This window comes from Tachypleus tridentatus, chromosome 8 (assembly GCF_004210375.1).
Source record: "Tachypleus tridentatus isolate NWPU-2018 chromosome 8, ASM421037v1, whole genome shotgun sequence".
NCBI classification, from domain to species: Eukaryota; Metazoa; Arthropoda; class Merostomata; order Xiphosura; family Limulidae; genus Tachypleus; species Tachypleus tridentatus.
In genome coordinates, this window is record NC_134832.1 from 97,624,108 (window position 1) to 97,641,735 (window position 17,628).

The 17,628-nt window shown below is 35.6% G+C and overlaps 1 protein-coding gene across 1 annotated transcript in view; it reads left to right on the plus strand.

Annotated features, from left to right (window-relative positions):
- The window catches only part of LOC143223017 (uncharacterized), a 60,886-nt gene extending 43,996 nt beyond the window's left edge, over positions 1-16,890 (plus strand). The window contains exon 2 of the mRNA XM_076450371.1: positions 11,380-16,890. Coding sequence (XP_076306486.1) covers positions 13,387-15,870 — 2,484 coding nt within the window. The 5' untranslated portion in view covers positions 11,380-13,386 and the 3' untranslated portion in view covers positions 15,871-16,890. The remainder of the gene's footprint in view (positions 1-11,379) is intronic.
- Positions 16,891-17,628: the final 738 nt, after the last annotated feature.

Consider the following 17,628-nt stretch of genomic DNA (forward strand, 5'->3'; position numbering starts at 1 on the left):
AGAAGTCAATAGCACACACTGTCAACTTTGGGTTATTTTATCCTGACTACATAGTAAGACTTGTCTGTGACTTCGCATCCACGACCCTGAAGTGTGAAGCGTGATTTTACAGCATCGGGAAATGAACCATGAACCTTCGCATGCACAACCAAGTAAGATAATATTATACAACACTCGACTTTAGATACATGTAGAATGTTATTTAATTTCTGGGGTGCATATTGATGTGTAAAAAACATATTAATACTTGAAATAAACAATTTAAAAAAAAAATGCTATTCTTATTTAACTTATGCACTCAACGTTTCGCTTTACAGTTTCTTCAGGAGCGTTCACTGAAACACGAACCGAAACTGACAGTATAAAGTGTTAAAAAGTAAACACCACTGAATATGATGTTAAGTGAGACATTGATTGTCTACTTAAATGAAAACAACATTTTGATATTATAAGAACGTTTATTTCTAGTGTTAAGACAGACAATGTTATTTATCAGTGTATGCGTTAATATGTATAAGAAACTTACATAATTGCCATGGATACACAGCATAGAAAACCATAAGTTCTTGCTAAATATACTTTTCATCTTCCCAACTCGTGACGGCAACGTGTTTCAGTTAACTACAATTTAACGGAAACAATTTGTTTGTTTGTTTTTGAATTTCGCCCAAAGCTACTCGATGGCCTTTTGTGCTAGCCGTCCCTAATTTAGCAGTGTAAGACTAGAGGAAAGGCAGCTAGTCATCACCACCCACCGCCAACTCTTGGGCTACTTTTTTACCAACGAATAGTAGGATTGACCGTCACATTATAACGCCTCCACGGCTGAAAGGGCGAGTATGTTTGATGCGACGGAGATTCAAACCCGCGACCCTCAGATTAAGTCGGACGCCTTAACCCACCTGACCAAACTGAAACAAACATTCTTTGTATAAGAAGAGGAAATAACGATCAATATTTTATCTTAACTAGTAGTTCCAACAAAGATCAAACAGTAAGTAATCTGTAACACTGCACAACAAAGTTTTTACTTCTTGAAAACTGTTGGGTGTTCCTTATATTTTTTTGGCTGCTGATCACGAAAATCATATCCAAATTTGCCCATCACGTACCGTTTCATCGAAATTTTGGTTTCACCAGGACATTACTACAAAGGAAAAACGATATCAGGACAACTGGAATCCATCAATGCTTGTTGACTACTGTATGGACACTGCAACGTGATGCACCGGACATTGAATACAAACGAAAATCAAGAGCAAAACACTTTTAATTATATTGAACTTAATAGCGTATTAGAAACATAAACGCAATTAAATACGTTATTGCCGGTAAACAGTTAACTGTTTATTTCTCAGAGTTCCTACGTGATGAAGCAAAACCAAAACTATATTTGTGCATACCCACCAGGTACCTGTCACAATCAGCAAAGACTTTTCAAAAAAATTGTTGTGCAGTGTAATCGATTAGTAGAAGCTTCATTTTTCTAAAGTAAAGGAATAGTATGGGCAGATGTCTAAATATTTACTAATTATATCTTTCTGTAGAATATTATTACTATAGGATGTTCGTAAAGTAGAACATATTTCCTGTTAGAACTTAATTGTTATGATTAGATATTAAAATCATGAACTGTTTCTGGCATTCGTCTGTTCTTGTAGGCAAAATATTACACTATAATATTGAAATATTATTGATCTTTTACTATTCCAAATACATCCGTATAGAAAGTAAATTTCATATTATGTGTTATAAACTTGAACAATGCTATACAATCCACATTAATTTCTTGTATGATATTTACATTATGATATCGATTTGGTTCCCCTGAACTTCAATTCCTCAAGTTGTATTACCTGTATGTTCTGAATATAAAATGAATTACTCTATGAAAATATTTTACCACATAAAAAGAAAACTATTTTCAGTCCACAAAGCTGTGGTGAAAGGTAGAGAGATTAGAAATAATGTTTTATCTTCTACTTTTTTCAGTAGTTAGAATTCATAGTCACTCTGGTGGACAGTGGTAAGACTAGAGACTAAAAATATTAAAATCTGGAGTTTGGTTTCCTGATATAGTCACAGCAGAAAAACCCCTGTTCAATAACAGTAAAGTAGAAAACCAGAATATTTAAATATATTTATCATGTGTAGGATATTCGCATACAATTATAGTGATCAAACATATCTAAGATGATTACGTATATGAAAATAAGTCTTGCACACAGCAGCTTCTTCACCATACAAAGTCTGAACGTCCGCCATTTTGTTTCTGTTGGTTCCATTTATTCAAAATAAATTAGTGTAAAGAGATTTTACGCATTTCAATGAGATATTATTTGAGAAATGGTTTGAGGGTAGCAGGATCAAAACCCATCCCCAAACGCGTATGCCCTGGTTCATTATAATGTGACAGTCAATCTCACTATTTGTTGGTGAAAAGTAACTCAGATTGAGAATTATAATGTTAGATACGTGTCTAATAACATACTGAATATCTTGTCAAACTCAACAAAAACACAGTGTTAAATACTATCTTCGAACAGTAATAGTTTCTTATGGTATTTCAAAGCAAATTACTCACTGATTACCTAAGAGAACTGATTCATCAACCTATGCAGAAGATTAAGCCCATTTCTAAAGTAAATAATTAATATCTATATGTTATAAATACTATAATAATCTTTGGGAAATTTTTAGGTGTTTAAGTAATTATGTTCAATAGGAAATTCACACTTTTCTCTCAACATTATTTCCGGTACAGTTGGTTTTTTATCTGAGCTACATAACAGTAGAGTGCATGTATAATGTTTCTACATCTCTATGGAATGCAGTCATAAAAATATCAAAAAAATAAAGAAGCTCAAGTTTTTTAGGCTTAAGTTCTTTGTTGTTTCACAGCGTGAGCTCTAGTCTTGTGTTACTCATAATAATGACAAAAAACTTTCTTCGAAATCTCTTATTGCTCACACAGTTTTCACAGGATACTTTCTTATTCTTTTCACGTTGTTTGACAAGCTAAAAGTTATGTTTCATTCTTATGGATAGCAAGCAAGTAATGATCTAGCTAGACTTTTTCATTGACGTCTTGTTATATTTAGTATCCATTCATTAGTGGAACTGTCAATAATCACCTGACCTAACTTAAAACTGTAACATTTTGTTTCACAAAAACAGTGTGTCCTAGATCAAGAGATGCTACAAATAAACGTGCTCTCACCTGCTGGCAAGGCAAACTCTCTCTATTTCTATAGTGCTGTATTATTAGTTTTTGAATAGTGAGGTTGCACGTTTGAGCATTGTTATTCAAAATTAATTAACCCCTTTCGGAGTAAATTTTCGACCACACAAAGAGTTTCAATTTTTTTTTATGAATACTACATGCAAAAATTCATTCTCTGCTCTGCAAAAACGTTATAAAGTGGAATTGACATTTTGCTCTGGAACGTATATGTTACTGACAAGGGTAGTATTTAGTTTATCAGTCACGAAATTGCTTGAGTTACCAAAGTCAAGACCTCCGTCACACATTATGCCATTTCATTATTATGTAAACCAAATATTTCATTATGAGTCATTTGATGTGAACTTCAAGTGATTTTCTAGTTTACGTTCTATATATTGTGATATCACAATTTCTTTTTCGGTTGTCGCTTTGAAGTAGGTAACAATGTCAAGACGCGACAAATGCATATTAATCAGCCACAGCAGGCTATCGTGAACTGGTTACGAGTGTCTGAAAGTATCTCTATCAATAAGTGTAATTACTTCCAAACCAATGGTGTAACTATTGAAACACTTAAATAAATCATCCGAAACACAAATATACGACCGTTATTTATAGATTCTACTCTAAAATTGAATTAAATAGTCGCAGCTGCATCTAGAAACCATCTTGGAGTATCGCATGTAAGAAACAGAAACCATCTTGGTGTATCGTAGGTAAGAAACAGAAACCATCTTGGTATATTGCAGGTAAGAAACAGAAACCATCTTGGTGTATCGCAGGTAAGAAACAGAAACCATCTTGGTATATCGCAGGTAAGAAACAGAAACCATCATGGTGTATCGCAGGTAAGAAACAGAAACCATCTTCGTGTATCGCAGGTAAGAAGCAGAAACCATCTTGGTGTATCGCAGGTAAGAAACAGAAACCATCTTGGTATATCGCAGGTAAGAAACAGAAACCATCTTGGTATATTGCAGGTAAGAAACAGAAACCATCTTGGTGTATCGCAGGTAAGAAACAGAAACCATCTTGGTATATTGCAGGTAAGAAACAGAAACCATCTTCGTGTATCGCAGGTAAGAAACAGAAACCATCTTGGTATATCGCAGGTAAGAAACAGAAACCATCATGGTGTATCGCAGGTAAGAAACAGAAACCATCTTCGTGTATCGCAGGTAAGAAACAGAAACCATCTTGGTGTATCGCAGGTAACAAACAAAAACCGTCTTCGTGTATCGCAGGTAAGAAACAGAAATCATCTTGGCGTATCGCAGGTAAGAAACAGGCTTTACAAACAGGTTTTCATAGCAGACGTCAAATATTAATAAGGCGCGAAATGACTTACTTACAGCACGAGACACAACATGCACTTTGCAATGTTCCTGGCAATACATTCATTGAACTAACGGCACGTGTGACAATATTTTTTTTCCATCTATTAAAAATGGACAAGTTGTTAGTAAACATAACGAATGTGATTGGTTCCATAAAATATTGCCAAACCTGACTATTTTTGAAGAAGTTAATCACGTGGGCAAAATACCTGTTATGTACAAACCTGTACAATCATTTATTGAACGTTTAGATTAGTGAGAAATGGTTTGGGCTGCAACTGTTTCAAAATGACAGACATATTATTTTCTGATGCTCACCAGTGTGCCCGTAGATCTCCAACGATACAAGCCAGGTTTCGATACCCGCGGTGGACAGAGCACAGAAACCCATTGTGTAGCTATGTGTTTAACCTAAACAAAGAAACTTTATTGATTGTCAATACCGATGGGCTATGACGACAGATGTTTTTTGTAAATACAACGTTATAAGATAGACATTGCAAGAATGGTCCAGCTAGACAGATCCTCACCAGAACGCCCTTTATAAATTTAGAGAGACCTGTATGTTTACAAATTTTCTTGCACACGAGTCCCTACATGACTACGTCTGCGCACTCAAATCTATTTTGAACATAAGAATAAGTGTAATGTATGTGTGTGAGGCCTCATTAGTGTCCAATGTATACTTATCTAGTAAATAATTAATTTATGTTTATGTACACATACCAGTATTCTTCAATTAATTATCTCATCGTCACCAAGGTTTCTAAGTATTTTTGTAAAAACAAGAATCATTTCATAAACAAGATATATTTATTACTATTCTAGAGGATTTTACCCTCTTTAGAGAATTATAAACAAAAATAAATAAAGTAGAATGATACTAATGTGTATCAAAGCAACTGTACGTGCTATAATGGTGCTGTTTGTGCAGTCTTCCAACGAGGTGTTACCGGATAACTCACTTAATAATATTTAAGCTATTTCTATGTTTTGTTTGTTTTGGAATTTCGCACAAAGCTACTCGAGGGCTATCTGTGCTAGCCGTCCCTAATTTAGCAGTGTAAGACTAGAGGGAAGGCAGCTAGTCATCACCACCCACCCCCAACTCTTGGGCTACTCTTTTACCAACGAAAAGTGGGATTGACCGTAACATTATAACGCCCCCACGGCTGGGAGGGCGAGCATGTTTGGCGCGACTCGGGCGCGAACCCGCGACCCTCAGATTACGAAGCGCACGCCTTAACGCGCTAGGCCACTATTTATATGTGTCTTGTGCGTCTTACTGCCGTTTGAGTATCGATGGAGTTGACTTACTATTCGACTAAAGTATTTAAATATTTTAGATGAATGTTTTAGCAGATAAAACTTAATTATATCATACGTATATCTATCTAGGGAATATAGATTAATCACATGATATTAATTTCATAAGGGAGGAAGATTTTAGGATCCCTATAACATGTTTACGCTCAGTAGAACCTTAGGCTTGTTGTGGTTCCCTGGTGGGGCATTGGTAAGTTTACAGATTTGCTGAGCTAAAATTCAGATTTAGTTTTCCCATGGTTGACAGAGCCCATACAGCAGTGTATAGTTTTGCTCCAAAAACAAACAAAGCTTCCCATATAGCTTCATATGAAAGCAGTGTGATTATTTATGGAGCTATGAGACAGGTTTTTCATACTGGATTATTTTGCAATAAGATGTTGCTTCTTAATTTAGTTTCATTTCTATAAAATCCTATTATCTTGCAATAAAGGGGAAAATACTTCTAAAATTATTTCTCAAAGGTACTTCACATAAGTTTATATACGTGATGAATCAACTTTTTTAAGTGCTGGTGGTAATCGCCATATCTTAGAAAACGAAAGGTAAGAACGGGCTTATGGCGCCCAAATCCGCCATCTCCTCACGTAATATTTATTAAATTGCAATATAGTTGTAATATTTCTAAAACCAAAATATTCAACCTAATTAGGTTCTACAGTTATATATATATATCATATTTTTAAAAAGACGTACGGCATTTCTACTTTTAATGACACACACGTTAATTTCATTCAAATCAACTTAAAGTATATTGTTTATTTGTAATGCTGTGCATATTGTACGTTGTAAAGTATAGCTTAGTTTCGGAGACTCAGCTTTCTCTTTTTTCGGCCCAGAATCGCCAAGTAGCTAGGAGGCTTGACTCACAATCTGAGGGTCATGGGTTCGAGTCTCCGTGTCCCCAATCATGGTCGCTCTTTCAAGCGTGAGGAGCATTATAATGTGACGGTCAATCCTACTATTCATTGGTAAAAGAGTAGCCCAAGAGTTGGCGGTGGGTAATGATGACTAGCCGCCTTCCCTCTAGTCTTACACTGCTAAATTACTGACGACTAGCGCAGATAGTCCTTGAGTAGCTTTTCAAAAAATTCAAAAAAAACAAAAAATACGCAGTTACACGTATTTAATTTTTCAACAAATTTTCTGTTTTGGTTAATATATAGGCCTTAACTGAAAAGAATGACCTTTTTTATTTCATCTTGACCAATTAGAATAGGAATTCTCAATTTGAACTACAGCTTATGCACACATCAGTAAACGCTCAGGTAAGAGAACCTATTTTAGGTATCTCATCTCCTAATGTTGAATTACTGACAAAAAAGAGTGAAATTACCGTTTGTATTCACCCACATAAAGTATTCATCCGTAACTTTGAACCAAATAACGGGATTAACTGTCATATATATAACCCGCTCATAATTTATTTTACTTGATGTGTTAAGCAGCATTACGTCTTGAACATTAGATTATTGATTTATTTGTTTTGTTTTTTTGAATTTCGCGCAAAGCTACTCAAGGGCTATCTGCGCTAGCCGTCTCTAATTTAGCAGTGTAAGACTAGAGGAAAGGCAAGCTAGTCATCACCACCCATCACCAACTCTTGGGCTACTCTTTTACCAACGAAAAGTGGGATTGACCGTCACTATATAACGTCCCCACGGCTGAAAGGGCGAGCGAACCAGCGACCCTCAGATTACGAGTCGCACGCCTTAACACGCTTGGCCATGCCGGGCCCTAGACTATTGAGTACGCGACCCAAAATATTAAACAAAAGGTCATGTTTGGCCATATAGTAATTTAAATAACTCTGAGAGCTTTGTGCTGATTAAAACTACGTACCCTACAAAATAATGCAACGCACGCGTTACATCTGAATGTCACTGCCATATATTTTTCTCCTACAGTAGTTAATTTTTTAATGTTTTATAACGACACGCTTAAACGTTTAAATATGGTGGAATACATTCCAAAATGTTCTAACATTCGCGTTTTAGAGCCATTTTAATGCTGTTGTTTTCTTAATTTACAAAATATCTTCCAAAAACTGGAAATGTATAACATATATTATATTTAGATTTAATATGTCGAAAATAAAATACACACGTTAATAGCTGTTTTCATTAGGCATAGCTGTAATCCTATCATTCACCTCGGCTTCTGTAGCATCGGTTTATAGCACAGGGCGGTACAGCAGAATATTTACATTTATATATGATTGGTAAACCATTAACGTGTATAAGATTTCAAATTTGTTCTTTCCACCAGGCTATCTGTAAACTTTAAATACATACTGTATGTCACACCAGGACTCATGTTCCACACAGAGTTTGTTCGTTAAAGGTTTGCCTGACCTGTTAAGACTGGTACGTTATTATTAGAATAAAGCACACGGAAACGTAAAACGCGAGAAAGGTGTTTTTAATGTTTCGTTTGAGAACAACTTCACAGTCTGTTGTTAATCCGCCGAATTTTCTGGTGTGTAGAATAAACAATGGTTATTCAGAAAATTCACTTTTAATGTTTTTATGGTTTTGTTTTTGGGAAATAGTACTCAGACTCCAAACAGTTTTGTCGCCCATTGTGTAGCTTAATTACAAACAAACAAACCATAAGAGTTAACCAATAAATAACAAAACTTCAATAATCATAATGTAACTGAATCATGTAAATCCTTCCGATTAGACTCCATAAAAATATCTGTTTAATAATGGTCCGAGTAAAGGACAATGTATGTAAGAAAACTGTTTAAACGGAAGTTTTTCTGTGTTAATGCAAGTCATCATTTTGACTGTTTAATAATGGTCCGAGTAAAGGACAATGTATGTAAGAAAACTGTTTAAACGGAAGTTTTTCTGTGTTAATGCAAGTCATCATTTTGACTGTTTAATAATGGTCCGAGTAAAGGACAATGTATGTAAGAAAACTGTTTAAACGGAAGTTTTTCTGTGTTAATGCAAGTCATCATTTTGAAGATATTAATACTTTAGAGATCTAATTAATTATTAAAGCACTGATTTCGAGTAATAACCAAATAAAATAAGAAATATGAAAATTATTAGTCCTAACTTAGCTTCAGGACAGACGCTGGTATTAATCCTAAGTTATAATGTTCGTGTTGAAAAGTCAGAATAGGTTTACTGTTTCCTCGCTTATGTGTATGATAATTTTAGTATCTTAGCTGTTAATGTTGTAAAGGTAGCAGTCATCCTATGAAACTACAGTTTCTATGAGAAGTTAGAATTGGAATCGCGTTAAAGAACGGTGGACCATTCTGTTTTGTTTGTTTTTTCGGCTTGGCATGGCCAGGTGGTTAAGGCACTCGACTCGTAATCTGAAGGTCATGGGTTCGAGTCCCCTTCACACCAAATATGCTCGCCCTTTCAGCCGTTGGGGTCGCTATAATGTGACGGTCAATCCCAATATTCTTTGGTAAAAGTGTAGCCCAAGAGTTGGCGGTGTGTGGCGATGATCAGCTGCCTCCCCTCTAATTTTACACTGCTAAATTAGGGACGGCTAGCGCAGATAGCCCTAGAGTTACTTTGCACTAAATTCAAAACAAAACCATTCTTTTTTGCTGTACTCACATGCATGTATTGACGTTTATTCAACAATTAGTCGTTTATAGTAGCGGTGACACCAGAATATAACAGTTTTTGTACAAACACATTGATTTTTCTTTAAACAATATAGTTTTTTCTTTTGAATAGAACATGTAATCCTGATAAATGTACATTAGATTATGTAGATAAATAGATAGGATGTCATTGTGATCAGTGTTGTATATCAGTTTGTTTGTTGCTTAAAGTTTACTATAAAATTTAAATATACAGTCGTCGTACATTTCGAAAGTATCTTAATTTTGAAGTTAAAAAACTAAATAAAACAAACATTGCTCATCGTGACAAACAATTTGGAGATTGAATGTTTAATATAACTACTGTCAACACACAACTGAACTGTTATGAACTGAGTTATTAATATTTATTAAATTATTTGTTTTACTGCCCCCCCCCCCCAGTGATACAGCGTTATGTCTGGGAACTCACGCTAAAACTCGGGTTTCAATACCCGTGGTAGGCAGAGTAGCTTTATGATTAATTCAAAACAAAATATGGAGTAGAAATTACTAGTCTTACTACCAGAGTAGAAACGCAACACGAATTTTTAATATGATCGTCAAAATATTACACGTGTCAAAACCACTTGTTAAGAACCCGCAGGGATCATGTTCAGTTGTCTCTAACGTACACCAGAGGGATGAGATCTGGATTGCAACGCCATGGGGTCTTTTGTTCAACCCTTTGAACAGAACAATAGGATCAACTATCAATTGTATAATGAAACAAAATTTTAGTTAATTTGTCGTGTAACTTATTCATCTTTTAAGGAGTGTTTAGGTTTGGAATTAAACGATTTGTATTGTAGATTTTAGGCCTTTTTAGTACTTTATACCAAGACTCGTTTTATAGTAATTTTATAATGAAAACTTCGGTTTTCATCGTCTTTGCTGCGTTTTGAATCATTATTTGGTTACGTAGAGTAACATTACAAGCGAATACGTGGGTGATAAAATTAATACCAGAGGGATCACTCATGTTTGCTTGTTAAATTTCTTGCTAATCTACTCAATGGCTATCTGCGCTAGCCATCTTTTATATTGAAATAATAAACTAGAAGAGAAGCAATTGATCAATTTGTTGAAATCACTAACTGAATAAGTAGACTTGACTATCACTCTTATAACGCACCCACAGTCCCCTAGTGTAAAGTAGGACTATTTTTATTGTAGAGTTAAAAAGACACAGTACGTTGTGTTGGGCATTATATTGTACTCGGTTCCTGCTCGAAAGCAATTTTTTTTTATTATCTGAACTCAGGAGAGCTTATTATGGACAGTTACCGTGAGTCGTTTTACAAATATTGTCACATTTTTCTAAACCTTTAATATTAATTTAAATTACAGATTTTGTTTAGTATGTAGCGTGTGCATTTTTATTTATTTTACAAATATTATGAGTCCCCCAGTGGCTCAGCGGTATGTCTGCGGACTTACAACGCTATAATCCGGGTTTCTGGTATCTGGCAGAGCACAGATAGCCCATTGTGTAGCTTTGTGCTTAATTCAAAACAACAATATTATGAACTAATGAGATTATTTACTATCTCGGATGTTCCGGTGGAAATCTTAAAAATAATATCTAAGTGACATATTTCATGCTGCAAATTCTAACTGCAATATGTTTTCTATAGTCATGTGGATGTTTGCAGGTTAATTGTATTTACAACGAACACATTTATATGTACGAACAAAGCTAATAAATAACAATGAGCATGAACACAACATGCTCGAAATGTATGTGATCTACTGAAATCAAAATATATGAGAACTGTAGAAAATACACAGTCCAAAATTAAAAGCTGATTTTATTGGCTAATATTGTTTATAAGAGCTTGTTTAACTAACTGGAAAATGTTGTTCTATTTCAGGAAAATACGGCACAAGGCTTCTTTGTACCCTAAGAAGAAGAAACTTCACAGACATTAACAAGACATTTATCTCTTGATATCTTCAATGGAATGATTACACAATGCCGATTTTTGCTTTTCCATTAGCTCTCAAGTAAATCGTGACGACACTGACGTCTACTTTCCGGTGGGACTTCACGTACATTAACTTTAAGGTAGTGAATGTACGAGAAGTGGCATGAGAAACTTTGTGTGGTGGCCGACCAACTTTATCACCAGCTGATTCAGAATATGTCATATTATATAGAAGGAAATTTGTAAGATATCACAATTAAGCTATTGAACTGAGAGAAGGTATAAGAGGGGAGGTAATTGATTAACTAAGATAAGAAGACAAAGAGAGGTACTGTTGGAGTGTTTTGTTTGTCGTTTGAATTGAAGTTTTCTATCTGCTACAAGACAATGACTGCTATTTAAACTTAATTTGTTTCATTGAAGTTAATAGTGTACTAAAGAGGCATAACAAAAAATGCTGTGTTCTTAGTAACTCTCGTCATATCTCGTTCAAAGAAAAGCAAAATTACAGTGGTTATTTAATTACTGAAAACCAGCCTGACATGGACAGGGCGCTTGACTCGTAATCTGAGGATCGTGGGTTCGCTTTCACATCGCATCAAATATGCCCGCCCTTTCATCCGCGGAGGCATTATAAGTGACTATCAATCCTACTATTAGTTGGTAAAAGAGTAGCTCAAGAGTTGGCGGTGGGTGGTGATGACTAACTGCCTTCCATTTAATCTTACACTGCTAAATTAGGAACGGTTAGAGCAGATAGCCCTGTGTAGCTTTGGGCGAAAGTAAAAAAGAAACAAAACTAAAAACCAACTTGAAAATTTTACTTACTCTGAGAGTCTGGCTCAGTTCGTGCTTAACATTTGTAACGTCACAAAAATGAATCAGTATGTCAGGTATAGACCCGTTATTAACAGGCATTCCGTAGATAATACACGCAAAGAATTTTGTTAAACATTATAATGCCATTAGCCGGATAGTTTAGTTGTTTTATTTTAGAATCATGTTTCATTTGGCATTTGAATTTAATTGAATGTACGTAACAGTGTGAAAAGCAAGCATAATACTGAATGGAGCTGATACAATTAAGGATGAAAAATTACTACGAAATGGGTGATGAACTGTATTTAAGATACATAGTATTGAACTGTTGTTTCGAAATAGAGCAGTTAGTGGTAGAGGCCGAGATCAATGACGTCATGAAGTGCCAGGGAACTCACGGTTAGCGACAAACAAGACATCAAGCCGAACTTTCAGAGCAACAGTCGCTATAGAGTGAAGGATTAGAAATAGCGCCATTCAAGGTAACGGCTGCCAGTGTAAGGTGTCCACAAAATGCGCAAGTGCACGAGAAATGTACGTCTGGACTGTTTCACATGTCAGAACATTAGAAGCAGAACGTATTATCGTGATCTAGTTATCGGCAAGTGTTCGAGTACTTGTGCGTTCACAAGTTTGTAAGCTCTTGACTGGTGTGAACAAAAGTATAATAATTGTTCAGACGGCTGTGAAAACATGGATAAGTCTACTTTAAAAGAAACGTAACTGTGAAATTATAAGTTACCGAGATACAGGGGGTTTAACGACTTTAAAATCGACAGCGTAGTAACGCTACTGTGTAGTTCCAAGAGTGCACGTTGTACCATAAACTTAAATTTCTGTATGACTTTATTTTCATAATGAGAAAAAACATTCTGGTCAATTTCCCTGTACAGGGTTTAGTTGATCTTTGACTAAACTTCGAACAGGATTTTTTTTTTTTTTGATATGACGTTGTTGAATAAGGATGTCATTCAGTGAATGTCCCCCAGTGGCTCAGCGGTATGTCTGCGAACTTACAACGTTAAAAACCGGGTTTCGATACCCTTGGTGGGCAGAGGACAGATAGCCAATTATGAAGCTTTGTGCTTAATTCAAAACATCAAAAACAACATTCAGTGAAAAATTGATTTAGAAATGTCTTCGTTAGAACTTCATAATGAATTTAAGGTTGTTGGAGTAGAATGCAGCGAAGATTGTAATGTCAGTGTTAATGAACGGGAAAGTGAAAGATATAACTTTGATATTACTCAAAACTCGAAAATGTTTAAATCGGCGTTAAAAAAACATTCTAGTCGACCCGAAAAAAAACAATTACGAGTTACATTTAGTGAAGCTGTAACTATGTTTTCAGAAGAGTTCTCGGAGCAGCAAATTATAACTATGAGTCCAACAGATTTGTCTCTCAGTGATATGTGCTCCATGTATGAACCTCCACCCCAGTATCAAGACTGGCTGGACATTAAGCCCCCAACCGAATATCAAGATACATTGGAAGATATTACCTTAACACTAGAACGAGAGTTTGGTTCGGTGGTATTAAATTCAGAATCATTGAAAGGACATGACTTCCAGGTGATCAACAATAATTGTGAAGCCAAGGAAAGCTCAAATGGAGAGATTACAACTGCCCATGCATTTAGTGAAGCAGTAAAGACCTCCAACGTTACTGAGACACAAGCTGACATTCCTGTCCATCCCATTATTATGGAAACGTCAACACTTTGTGATACTTACTTAGACAAAGAAACAGAAGACAAAAATAAATGTGTTACTCTTATTAGAGCAAAAGAAAACAACACGATTTCCGAAACCGAAAATAAAAGTGTAATTTTTCAAGTTTCGGAAAACATTTCAGTTTTACCATCAAATATTACGAGTAACTACTATAAAAAACAGTCGTTAGAGTCAGAAACTCCAGCTGTTTTGCCTGGATTGTTGAAACTTGCTGTCAAGCCCTTAAAGTTAGAAAAACAGCCTCCCAACCTTCTGTCCTCTCCAAAGCAATTAAACAAGGACTTAGCCCACCCCAGACCAGAAGATGAGAACTGGCAGGCACAGCTTAGCTCCCCCACCTCTATTCGAGAGATAGACAGTGACTCTAGCGCCTCCTCTCAAGAAACCATCATTATGATGAGTTCTGAGGCGAGCAGAGGCAGCGACAAACAGAACCGAAATGTGAGTGACGATACGATTGGGAAAACAAACAAATGTTTAACCAGTAGTGTTCAAGGTAGTAAATCAACCATCTCTTTTTGTGCCGAAAGAGAAAATGAAGGAATTGGAGGGCTCTCTAAAGAACACTCTAATGGTATTCGCAGAACTAGCTCCCAAATCCGCCAAACAATCGAAAAGAATGCTTTGCGTCGTAGGTTACAAAAGAAAACCAGAGCTCGGAAAAAGAATGTAATAATAGATAATTTTAAATCAACTCTAAAATCAGACTCTTCGTTAGTTGAGAAACTGAGGTGGTTGACAAGTGAAATATCAGAGGAACAAAATGGTGAAGAATTGGATGAAAAAATCACAAACGAGTACTCCTTTGTTGACGTTAAAAATCATGAGTTTAACGGAGGTAAACAACCAGAAAATAAAACACTAGTAGCTGATCAGTACTTCCAACCAATAGAACGACCTCTTCCTACTATTATTAGAAAGAAACATCCAATTCATTGGCAAAGGGGCTTTCAAAAGAGACCTTTGTCACTTGGGAAGGAGTATGAAGATTTTTCTAGCAGGGAGAAAAGGTTAGTTTCCATGATGGTTCCTATCGAGGTTCGTAATTGGACGATACGTTCTCAATACGAGAAAAATGAACTGAACGCAGTCACTAGAAATGGAAATACTCATTCCTTACCAATTTCCTGTAGAAGCGAGAATACCAGTCTATACAAACCGCATGTTTCTCATTCAGGATTTCTACAAGGAACTAGAAGAGGTACTACATTAGATGAACTGGAACAATTTGTAAAAAAGGATTTACTGAGAATTGAACGGATCCGCAAACGATTTAGCTTATCTGAAGATTTGTCTTATGGGTTTTCACGAAGACCTTCAGTTAAAGGTATTCGACCACGTTTCGGTTCAACAACGGAGATTATGAAGCAAATGCAACTTCAACTTCAGCCGCCTGTATTATTGTGCTCGAAAAACGTTGAAAGTCATGCGACCAGGTCAAATTTTGATGTTTACAATGACAGTTATTCCCGATTATTAACAAAAAGTCGCAAGTCAGCTGTGAGGTTACCCAGAGTTACCGAGGACGAAGAAGATAATAGAACAAACATAATTCCTCAAACGAATCATACATATTTATCACCAAAGCGTAACGATGTATGTAGCAGTGGAAATGGTTTTTCAAACCATCAACAGACTCAAAAAACACAAGAAGAAATTCATGCGCATTTTTACAAAAATGGTTTCACGCCTCTTAACCAATTAGATACGTCAATGTGTAAAGAACAGAAATGTAGCTTTTTCGAAAACAAACGAGTAATGCCAGAGGACACTAGTTCATCATCAAAAGTAGTTTCGGATTTGGTTTGTCACAGCATTCCCACTTATGGGAAGTCAAATCCTGTCGAAGAGACAGGTTTGATATATTATGCCTTAAACGTGTAAATTCTGAGAAGATAAGAGGTGGATGACAGAGTCAAACTTTAAGTAACTGTGATATAAAGCAACATTCAAAGTCGTTTAGGAGCTCAATTTTTCAATTACAAATCAGGCGCAGAAATACTTCAAATGATTTTGAAATCAGGCGTGAGATTTTTTTAATTTATTTTGAAAAACCATGCGTGATGTCATCAAATATTTCAATTTGTCATTAAAGATCCGGAAAATGAGCATTTAACAGGTACAGTTATTTTGGAAACCTTTGTTGAAATGTTTGTTCATACAAGGTTGAGAAGAACAGTATTGTTTGTATTGTAGCTTATGAACAACTTAATATTAAGTTGATACCAGTATCTTCACGTTCCGACTTTAATTTACACACTCTGATGTCCAAGTGAAATTTTTTTTTTATTCGATATAAATATTTTCAAATGTTACTTTTATTTGGACGATAAAAGTAGACTGACTTTTATATGTCGCATCGGCCTGGCATGACCAAGCGCGTAAGGCGTGCGACTCGTAATCCGAGGGTCGCGGGTTCGCGCCCGCGTCGCGCTAAACATGCTCGCCCTCCCAGCCGTGGGGGTGTATAATGTGACGGTCAGTCCCACTATTCGTTGGTAAAAGAGTAGCCCAAGAGTTGGCGGTGGGTGGTGATGACTAGCTGCCTTCCCTCTAGTCTTACACTGCTAAATTAGAGACGGCTAGCACAGATAGCCCTCGAGTAGCTTTGTGCGAAATTCCCAAACAAACAAAAAAATATGTCGCATCAGTTGTAGTCGGTTAACTGAGTTTTGTTTCTGTGGAATTCAGAAAAAGTTAAATTAAAAAAAATCATTTTTAATGTTTTAGGGTAAAGTATTTATTTCATTTGGCATTTATCACGCTTAAATGTATAAAACGTAGACTGAATATTGAATATTATTTATAAGTATTAAACTATAAGTATTTTCGATAGTTCGTATTTGTAGCATTCTTTTCTCTGTATTTAACGACTAGTCCCTAATAAATTTGATCTTAAACTCATAGGTTGGCTTCTTTATCTATGTATATACATATATTGACTAAAAGTATAGTACTATTAAATTTTCACTTCTTTAAACTTCAGTATTAATAATGACCTGTTCACTAACAACATGGTAGGTGAATATTTCGACTTGAATGGGCACTGACTTCTACATCAACAACAGGTCTTATTTTAAGGGTCTATCGTTCTAGATACATAATTTACAAATTTATTTGTTGATAACTTGGACTATGTAATTATTCTAAATATTTTGTTACATTAGATTTCATTCAATTAGAGGGTAGTAAAAAAAAAAAAGGCCTAATTTTTCCGTATTGCGCGCGTGTGTTTTTCTTCTAGCAAAGCCACACCAAGGGAAATCGAACCCCTGATTTTAGCGTTATTATCCGAAGACTTACCGCTGTCCCATAGGGGAACTTTTTCGTATTACGCACGTACGTGGGCTGGTTTGGTAGTTATATCGATTTTAGTCTTTAGGTCACGGGATCGAAAGTCGTCGCCGAACATGCTCGCTGTATTATTTGTAAGAACGTTATAATATAATGTCGTCTCATTAAGTTGCATAAGTGTTCTTCTATGTTGTGATTTTAATGCTGTTTTTAAAATATTTCTTGCACATTTTAACTTTCATCGGACAAAGGCTAAAATTTCGAAAAAATAAGAATAAGTTACTGAAGTTATAATTTCGAACGTTTGTTTTGAATTTCGCGCAAAGCTACACGAGGGCTATCTGCGCT